Below are 10,618 nucleotides of genomic sequence, written 5' to 3' on the forward strand. Positions count from 1 at the left end.
TGGTAGATTTAAAATTTATGTTCAAAATACCATATCTGACGATATATATAAATACTCCTGATAGGGTTAATTGGAGGCAAATGGCAAGTTTTGGGGTATCTGCAATAATCTTTTCTCATGTCCCTCCCCTTCTATATACTTCTTCCTTTCAATTTGGGCACTCAGCACTCTCAACTGCTCTTTTACATTTTTCACTTATTAATTCTTACTGACTTAAAGGGATCAGATTTAAACTATTTACAACATAGAATAAATTTGAATCAACATAACCTCTTATAGCCATCTGATTATATATATACATATATATATACATATAGATGTATATATGTATATACATATATATACACATATATATACATATATACATATATATGGGTATATATATGTATATATATGCAATGAAACTGACCCTTAACATTGGCATATATTTTGGGGAATAAAATTTTAAAATTAGAACATGAAAAGTGACAACAGGAAAGCATATTTTAAAGAAGTAGTTTGTGTACAGAATATTTTAAAATAAGCATTTATATAACCATTCTGAATATTTAGGAAAAATTTTGAATACTAAAATAAAAAAGAATTTTAGAATAGCACATATACATCAGGTCATAAGATAAAGTTTAATACATTTGATCATGTTAAAGGACACAAAACACAGCCAATCTAACCAAATTTCAGGCATGCATTTACATAAATATATTAAATTAAGAAAAGAAATTGTACACTTAAACATCCTTTTCACCTAAAAATCATTAAATCCACAGATCAACAATAAAATCCAATTCTCTGCATTTACCACTTTAAGATACAATCGTTCTATTTTAAAGATAACACAAATACACTTGTTAGAATTTATATGCATTATACATATATTATATATTACATAGATAGTGTGTATACATATGTAGTGTTTGTACAGATAGATAAATATATATATACATGGGTGTGTGCACACGTACAGATACACACAGATGTACTTTAGGCCATCTGTACTATTATTGCTGGACTCTAAGTTGAGCTGAATTGGAGCTGCTTGGGTGTGACTGGTTATTGTCTTTTGCTTCAAACATGTTCATCATACCCACTGGGCTCACAATCCCCCATTGTAAACATCCTTGCCTTTTTTATAGCACATAATCATTCCAGACACTTCAATAAATATATGTGGAGTTAATGAATGGAAAGGTAGCTGAATAATAGAGGATTGATCAAAGAGAACTGAATGTTTTAATAACTTGGTTAAATAAATCAGATTAAGTCAAATTTAGAGGGATTATCTGAGCCAATGACTTTGCCTATTACCCTTCAGGAGAACATTTATGCAAATCCCAACTAGTACCTATATTACCTCTGCTCCCTCAAACATGTACCTGCCTTTACCACTTGTTCTCACAGCTTTCCATGTCCTAACAGAAATTCAGGCAAGGATCCGTTACTTGTCAACAACCTAAAGGAAAATGAACAGCTAGAAGAACGAAAACACATTAGAAGAATAAGAAAGCTAACTATTCTTTAAAACTGGACTAAATTAATCATAAAGATAAAGCCAGGGAAGACACAGGGGTTTTGTTTTGTTTTTTCAGATTTCTTTTATGCTTATTGATGATAATGATTTGATAATTTTTTCATTTTAATTAGATGGGTTTCTTTCAAATTAATATGTCCTAGGGAATCAAGCCATCCAAATTCCATACTACTTTCATATCATTTATCTTGTTACTATGTGGTTCTTGGTGAAATGCATGTCCAAATATGTCCTGTGGATATGAGATACGGAGAGCACCTGATTCTCGTAAGGCTGTCAATTTAATTTCTCAATAATAGTATTATGAATAGAATGTATTAATAGTATTAGGTTCTACTATACATGTAATCTTAACTTATTCTAGGAAAAGTCATGTCTCAGATTTTAAGAATGGGGTAAAGAAACACCCAACATACATTCTGGGCATAGACTACACCAAACCTGATCACACATTGTTCATATGAATGGAAACTATTGGCTAGTCGTCAGTGCAAAGAGAAATGTACTGGAATTAGTTTCTAACTATGAAGACAAAGTTTATTATAAATTTATCCATTATGAATTTTACAGCACTGTTAATGTTCTGTTCTTTCAATCCTATGTGCTAAAAATGTGTTTTTTTAACTTAACATATTACAGTCAATTGAGATAACCCACCAAACATTTGTTAATTTGCATGTATATATAAAATATACATATATTTTGATTTTAAGTAATATATAATTGACACATGCAAAAAAATATCCTTACTGAAACTAGATGTCTGACTGTGGTATACATGAGCAAATTCTAATAGGTTAGAATTCATGTTGAATTGATATCTTTTTGTTTTTTTTTTTGTGGTAAGTCAGTGTGTAATCTGGCTTAAAAAAAAGCATTAACAATTTTTAGACCTAAGGCTTTATGTGGATACCAGGAATCCATTATTTTACTCTTTATTTTTTCAATCTGCTTATATATGACCTATACAAAAGAAAGCAAGGTAAATAATGGGCATCTGCTGGGTTCAGATTTAATTGGAGATTTTAAGAAAAGTGCTGAGCTGACAAATGAATACATCTCTTCCTAGCAGCTAGGGAGGATACCACTATGATGGACAAGAAAATGGCACTCGTGATGTCTTGAATGCAGCTCACTGTCCTAAACACTTATTTTAAAGCAATTTTAAACCTTACGAGAAGATATTTAAGAGACAGAAGTGTTGAAGTTGGCTAGGATTAGTGTTTGGCAGATTTTAAGGTCATGGTTTTAGTATTTTTCATATCAAAATGCTTCTATTATTCAGTGTCCACCTTCTCTGACATTGTTAATTATTGAAGGTATGACTAATTTGTGTTAGAGTGATGAAGAGAAAGAATGTAAGATAGCAAACGTATTTCTTTAGGATATTCTGAAGAGGGCCTTTCTGAAAGTATTCACAATAATAGGCTCACTAACTTCCTAGCACGGATACAGATATATGTACATTTTCGGGGCATGGAACTTTGGTCTGATTTCTCCGCAAGTTCAAGTCTCAACCCAGAGGTGGGGAAAGGAGAGATTTGGAATAATCTTCAAAACAGACTCCATACAGATGGTCGTGCCTGACTAGGAAATAGCTACTAACTTTTACTACTGTTAGCTCAAGCTCTTGACTGGGGTATTCTTTGTGTTTTCCTGTATCTATGATGGAACACAAGCCAAGCTGGAGCATCCAGGATTGTAGTCATTTATCCTTTTGGTTATTTTTTTCGACAGCTGTAATAGGTCGATCTAATATATTCATATTTGTCTACTGTTCTTCATGATAGAGTCTGAGCACATGTGACACTGGGAGAGGGTGTTTTTCAGGAAAACAAAGATCATAATAAGCAAAATCAATAGCTATCTACCCCAGGACATCTTCATTATGGGTGTACTACTGAAGACATGTCTGTTTAGTCAAAACTGATAGAAATGGAAGAGGTTATAGGAAGAAGGATATATGGGGGGGGGGGAGGGAAGGTGAGAGAAGAGAGACAGAGAGACAGAGAGAGAGACAGAGATGGGGGTAGAGATAAATACTATAGGTAATATTCTGTAGAGACGCTCAGAAACTTTAACATATCAATCAGCCAACTACATCTGCCTAGGGTATACATATTTTTCCTCTTAAAAATTTGGTCTTGCTTTCTCTTTTCTGTTTCAAAGCTAAGAATGTTAGACTAATAATTAAGTTTAAGTTAATGTGTGCTTTGAAAGACCCTGGATGTAGCATCTAACCTCATATTTCATACCTGGTAGGCTTATTATACAGTTTATGATTCAGAGATTAAAAAATAATACTGAAAAGAAATATATTAAGGTTGTTAATACATTGGGCTGTAATTATTTTCAAAGAAATCAATAGAGAAGAGGCACCTGCTCTGAAGTATATAAATGAAAAAGAGAATGGTTTTCTATTCAGGTCGTGCGTCTATGTTGTATGTGTATGTTTCTCTGCTCTTTCTTTATGAGATAGTCCAATAATCTGAGAAAACTTCTGAGTATTCTTTGTGAAAGAGTAAGACCTATATTTTACAATAGCCACACCGAAACAAAACTCCAAGAAGAAAAGGTATAGATGGAACTTTTTATCATCACACACCTTATTTTTTTTTTAACTCTTCTTTTCTTTTCAGTTTAATGATGTGCCAATTCAGTTTTCTTCTCATTACCTTAAAGAACTGGCCAGAAAGCAGGGTTCTATTAACCAGGACAAGAGTTTGGCCAAAGCCATGGTAGAAAGTTTTTTTTTTTTTCCAACCCTTTATAACTTCCATAACAGCATTTCACATTAAATGGACACCCAAAGCTTAAGGTCCAGAATGGACAAAGGAGTAATAATATACATTTTTCTATTTATTTATTTTAGCTTTATCTCACACATCTACACCCATACCAAGGACATGATTTTTTGCATTCTGATTGTGTGCTTCCAGAACCAAGGAGACATTGCCATTCACAGGACAAAACAATAACTTTTTCCCTAGCTCATATTTTAACCAATTCCTACCTGCCTATCATGGATCATTCAAGAGAATTCTCCAGTCACAGTTTAAAAATCTGACTGGAAAAAAGAAAGGTCAAAAGATTTTTTTGAAATGATCACTGAGTTTAAAATATGTCGCCATCAATTAGCCACCGCTATTTACGTCTCTCCCAAGAACAAAAAGAAATGGCTCCAACGACTTGACTTTCTTTGTTCGGGTTTAATATCCATGGATCTTGCTATCTTCGCTTTTAGAAGAGTTTAGCCTTTTATTCTAATGATTCACAATAGAAAAGGCAGTGACACCTGGGGTACATATGTTTTTCCAAGACATTTGAAACTCTTTCGCTTGGGAAAGGACTGTGTAAACGTTTGGGTCTGGTCAATTTAATATAGATATTTTTAAACAGTAGGACTAATGGCAATATAACACCTTTTCGTTTGGAAAGATTCTTTTGGAAGAGATGGAAAGATTAAGTGTGTAAGAAGAAACCCTGGATTTTTCAGATTTTGCTGAATATATAGCAGTATCCTTATTGTTTTCAGTGAAACTATGAACAGGAGAATGTGTAATAAAACTGCACAATTTGACAGATTTAGACAGCTGGCTCCCTCACCAGAAGTTCACATTTTGTTAATGTCACCCACGTTGAATAAGGGACGATTAGATGGTAAGGTCCATTTACAAAAATGGTTGTCAGGACATTTTTTTTTTAATTGTAAAACTTTCTGTGATGGAATTCAGTAAAAGGGCTATGAAGAGAAAGCAAAGGAGACAAAAGACTGCTATTAACCTCCAGATGCGGGCTACTGCAGGTTCATTGCAAGATTTGTCACACTCTTGGGCCAATGAAGTGTTAGTGTGACTAGAAGGGACCACCCCTTTTCTGGGGTAAGAGGGCAATTTGGTCTCCATGCTCATTTAATCCTGAGACTTCTTTGAATAGACTGTCAATTGAATCTAAATTGTGCAAAATTATGCATGCACTTTTTAATGCAGGCTATTGTTCACTAAGCACTGAACCAAGATTTCTCAACCCATTTCCATTTGGCATGAGGTCACTTGAAACTTAAGCAATCATATATGGAAGACAAGAGCAGTGTACTTAACCAACCTTTCTACATAAATGCTCACTGTGCTTTAATTGCAAACCTCTCACTTTAAAACAATAGAGAAATACTAGTTACCCGATTTTATTCTTTTTAATTGAGGTTCATATTCCCAAAGGTAAGGAGTGGGTTTGGACAGTCAGCCTGTGCTCATATTCTGTACTAGTCTACAATTTAGATTCTGGAAGAACAGATGTTTACAGAAGGACAACCCATAGCGGGTGTGTGCACGTCACGATAGATGCTTTCTCAGTAGTGCAAAGAGGCCTTATGATTTTGTTACAATCCAAATGTGGAGAGCTGGCCTCAAAAACCAGTAAGAAAAATGTCTATCAGATTTTTTGCAGTTTTAAATTAGATCATGGCATTTCTTTAAAAACCTGAACAGAACATTTATAGAAATTTATTCATACATTAACCAAAGAGGATTTTCACTGAGGTCTTAAAAGGAACATATACATTAAAACTCATATTTGGCAAGAATTAGTATTTTAAGCTTACATAGCCAAGATTTGTTAGAAACGAGTGAGCTCTTCTCCAGTGAGTTTCATTCAGTGTGAAATCTGCAACGTTCTAATCACATATACTCTGACAGTCTTGCTATGGTGAAAAGCACTTTACATATGTTTAATGCTGGAATTTTATAAGGATTGGCTGTTTTCTTGCTTTTTCATCCGTCGTTAATGATTACATGTTGGCACAGGGGCACATTGCTAGATTAGATCCACAGCACATTAAAGACTGTTTGCTTTCTCACTCCCCTTCTTTCCAATTAAGTTGGTGAAAAATGTAACTTTAGTATTTTACAGGACAGGGCAAAGATGTTTCATCTAGGTGATGTCTATATTATAAAAATAAAATAAAAAATATAAATAGGTAACACAAACCCAGTGCCTATTGTTAGATACAATATATAATAAAAGCAGACCTTTTAGGAAGATTGATTTCAGAATATGCCGTTATGATTTAATTATAAAACGCTTGAAAACAATCTTGAGATTAAACTAGAGTAACCGGATTTCTCTGCCAATAAGAAGGTAAGTGGGTAACATTCTGTAATTGGATACATTGATACAAATGAAGATTACAATTTTATATCGTCGCCCATTTAGAAATTCATCAGGGAGTTCTGAAACATTCTCTCACATTATAATCCTTTAATATAAAAATATTGCCTTTTTTATTAGATCCATCAGATTGCACAGTAATGTTTCAAAACTCCATTAAAGTTGACTTTAGCTATTACAGACAGAAAATTCCTGGGAAGTCAGATAATCTCTTTTGGTGACATAAAAATTCCGTTATCAATTTACAATGGAACTTCTGTGTAAATTACCCCACACAAGGAAATATATATATTTAAAACCCATCTGTTATGCAACCACGCGTATAGAGGTTGTGAGTGTGTGTGTGTGTGTGTATGTGCATATGTGAACAAACGTGCCGACATACACACACAGGATCTGCACATTTCTGGAAATTATTTTTAAATTAATAAAAGAAAATGAAATCACAGGAAGTGTGTAGCAGGAGAACAGTCTTTCTTTTTAATGACAGGATAAAAAATAAATGCCCATTGGAAAGGAAGATTCAAACAGTCCCAGAAACTATACAATGTAACTTGTTAGATCCAGCAAATAAGATGTCATGTCAATGATCTGATCAAGAATACCTGCCCTGGTCACTCTGCGGATGTTTCTGTCCACTTGTTCACACTGAGGACCAAGATAGCCTTTTTTACAGAGGCACTTGTTCGGTCGCACACAGACGCCTCCATGACGACACGCTGGCTCACATTTTGCTGGCAGGAAAAGAAAAAGCAACAAAATCACACTCTCATTCTGCATGTCAGAAACAGCATCGAGTAACGAGGCCAACAAATATCTGATGAGTAAGGGAAAGGAGGGGAAGAAGGAGGTCGCCAGTCAAACAGTGATCCAAAAGATAGTAAATAACAAGAAGGAAAGAAGGTTTCCAGACCCACAGTTATGTGGGAGCCAGGACTCAGTAGAGAATGGGAGACATTTCCAGGGAAGCGGAGATCACGGGAAACCATTTCAAGCCCTTGCAGAACTGACTCTATTTAAAACGAGGATTTTAGTTCTTCAAATATGTCTGCTCCATGAGGGCATTTCCAACAGAGGGCCTTCCAAGTAACTCCATGTTCCCATTTCTCCAGGGCAGGGCCTTAATGTGGGAAGGGCCTGGCCTGAGAGGGAGACGCGGCAGCTTCAGCATCTCCTGGGCAACATACAGGAAGGGTCAGTTCTCAGTTTTGGTCAGATGGAACAGCTCCCTTAGATTCCTCCTGCCTTTAGCTCCCAGGGGGTGCACAGCATCACTTCATCTCTGATTACACTTTGTGGCCCCTTCTGGGGCAGTGCAGCAGGCCAATCCTTTTCAGGGTGGCTCTCCACACAGAATCTCTTCATAAAAGGATTTTTACCACCACAATATAGGTGGGAAATGTAAAGATTTACTGCTAAAATGAGATGGAGAGATAAAATTGGTTTTAGAAGTTGTCTTTTACTGATGGGATAAATGTGGGCTGTGCAGCCACCGAAGACAGAAACAAATTCCTTGAACACGTGTCTTCATACTTTCAAGGGACAGGGTTATTTTAACCTTTTCAAATGCATTAATCAAAACCCAGGGGTCTGTGGTTGACAAATGGAAAAGAAACAACAAGAGAATAATGAGATGATTTTCTTTTTTACATTTGTGGTTGATGAACTGTGTTAGTATATGAATAAAGTTCTTGCTTAGGTCAAAAATATCATGAATAGATTACTTTTATAAAATGGTTCTGATCTTATATATTCAAACTATTTAAACTGATAAGTGGAAAGATTAAAGTACTTTACTGAAATAAAACTTCATGTTATCTCAAAGAATGTCAATTTTCATTTACATCACTTATTATTATCATTATTTATAATGGTATGTATAATGCACCTATATTTAAAATAATTTGTTTACCCTCAGTTTAAACATACTGTTGCTAGAAGGCACTCAATAAATATTTGTTATCTGATAACTTGAGGTGACTTATGAGGTCAGGCAAAATGCAAAGTAAGGAATAAAACAGAATGGACACTATATAAAACAAGCAGAGAGAATAGGTATTGTCAGGCATTAAAGGGGGCAGAATGAAGATACATTATCAGGAATTAGAATATCTGTGCATTTGAACACTGATCCTCATTTTTTTGTCAACTAAGGAAAAACAAGACAGAATGGGTAAATAAAATGTAAGCAGCTATTTTAACTAATGTAATTACCTAATTTCTGTAGACTTTTAATTATAACTCTCTCCTAGATATATAACCATGGTATTAATCAACCAGGTAGTGTTATCAGTGCTGAATCAATTTAAACTTAAATTGTACACTGCGTATGTGACTGTAAATGTGGCCTACGTTTTGTTAGACAATATATAGAGAAGTTACGGTTGAAATTTTTGGAACAAATATGTTCTTCAAATAAAGAAAAAATAACATTTACACATTAACTATAATATTAAGTATGAATTTGTAACACATTTTCATTGGCAAGAGAGGCTTTAAGATTTGAAATATTTGTAAGTAATATGTATATGCTGGTTGTTGAAAACGCATTAAAAATGCATTTGTCCTTATGGAAATCTCCTCCAGTTTTACTGAGAAGTAATTGACATGTCTCACTGTAAAAGTTTCAGGTATACAGCAGGATGGCTTGGTTCACATATATTGCAAAATGATTTCCCACAATAGATTCAGCTAACATCCATCATCACATATAGATAACATAAAAAGAAAAAAAAATTCTCCCGAAAATGGATTTTCACCACATACATCCTAGACGCTAGGTATCTGAATCTATCTAATTTTCTTCACACCAAGTAGAATTTAAACATCATTGCATGTAATTGAGGAAATCCCTGGTTAAAGGATAGGGTAACCGTGGAATAAATCTCTTCTGCTGTCTCTGAGCAGCTGCATACCTAGTTGATGGTTCACAAGGGAGTGGCAAAAAGAATTAAAAAATCTCATAATGTGCCGCTAGATAATTGCGTTTTCTCCTTTTTATTTAATAACACCCACTGAAAAACCCTGTTTTTAGTGCACTGTAGCAAGAAGGCAGGCAGTAAAGTTAGGGAGGGCATTTATGGGGTGTCTGGAAAATGCTGGCACTTGGAGAGGGGCTTTGCAAACACTAGGTCATTGGCTGGTGTGAAATCTCAAACCTAGGACTGAGAGCCTGTACAGATGATCTAGTTGTGCTGTTTTCATTTTTCACCATTTGAAAGGACTCAGTTATTTCAGAGTCTTTTACATTTATGATTAACTTATATACGTGAATTGTTTACATTAAGAGAATGGGAAAGATTTCATTTGCAAGTTCAGAAACAGACTGAGCATTCACATTATAAACGGCTAAATTCTGAGCCGTAGATAATTCTAGAAGACATAGCTGATGGTAAGTTCTTGAGTTCCTAAGGACTGCCCCGTGCCCAGCCTTTCCTGGGCACAACAGATATACTGACCAATTCTGCAGAAGTGCCCTTCCCATCCTGGGGTGCAGCAACACTTGCCCGTGGGGGTACAGTAGCCGTTCCGACAGAGCCGGGAGCATTCCGAAGTCAATGTCTGTGCAGGCTGTACCGTGGCTCTGCACTCCTCGGGCATCAGAGGTCTGTGTCAAAAGACAATGGATCAAAGTGTATTTGGGCTGAAAACCAGTATCAGGATGAAATCCCGCGAATTTGTAGCTTGCAAAGCATTTCTTTTTCTTTCTTTTAAGTGGGTCAGAAAGATGGACAACTTTTCTGAGAATACAAAATACATGCCAATGAAGAAACAACCTAACCAGTTCTGGACCAGAGAACATCATAATGAACATTACAAGAAATTTTGTCATGATGGGGCGCCTGGGTGGCGCAGTCGGTTAAGCGTCCGTCAGCCAGGTCACGATCTCGCGGTCCGGGAGTTCCAGCCCCGCGTCGGGCTCTG

General features: G+C 35.4%; 1 protein-coding gene across 1 annotated transcript in view; it reads right to left on the reverse strand.

Moving 5' to 3' along the window:
* Positions 1-604: 604 nt before the first annotated feature.
* HHIP (hedgehog interacting protein) overlaps positions 605-10,618 on the reverse strand; it is a 97,150-nt gene continuing 87,136 nt past the window's right edge. Inside the window, exons 12-13 of the mRNA XM_040473086.1 lie at positions 10,153-10,301; positions 605-7,428 (exon numbers count right to left, since the gene is read on the reverse strand). Coding sequence (XP_040329020.1) covers positions 7,235-7,428; positions 10,153-10,301 — 343 coding nt within the window. The 3' untranslated portion in view covers positions 605-7,234. The remainder of the gene's footprint in view (positions 7,429-10,152; positions 10,302-10,618) is intronic.

Source organism: Herpailurus yagouaroundi, unplaced genomic scaffold (genome assembly GCF_014898765.1).
Source record: "Herpailurus yagouaroundi ecotype Mexico unplaced genomic scaffold, PumYag 28, whole genome shotgun sequence".
Lineage (NCBI taxonomy): Eukaryota > Metazoa > Chordata > Mammalia > Carnivora > Felidae > Herpailurus > Herpailurus yagouaroundi.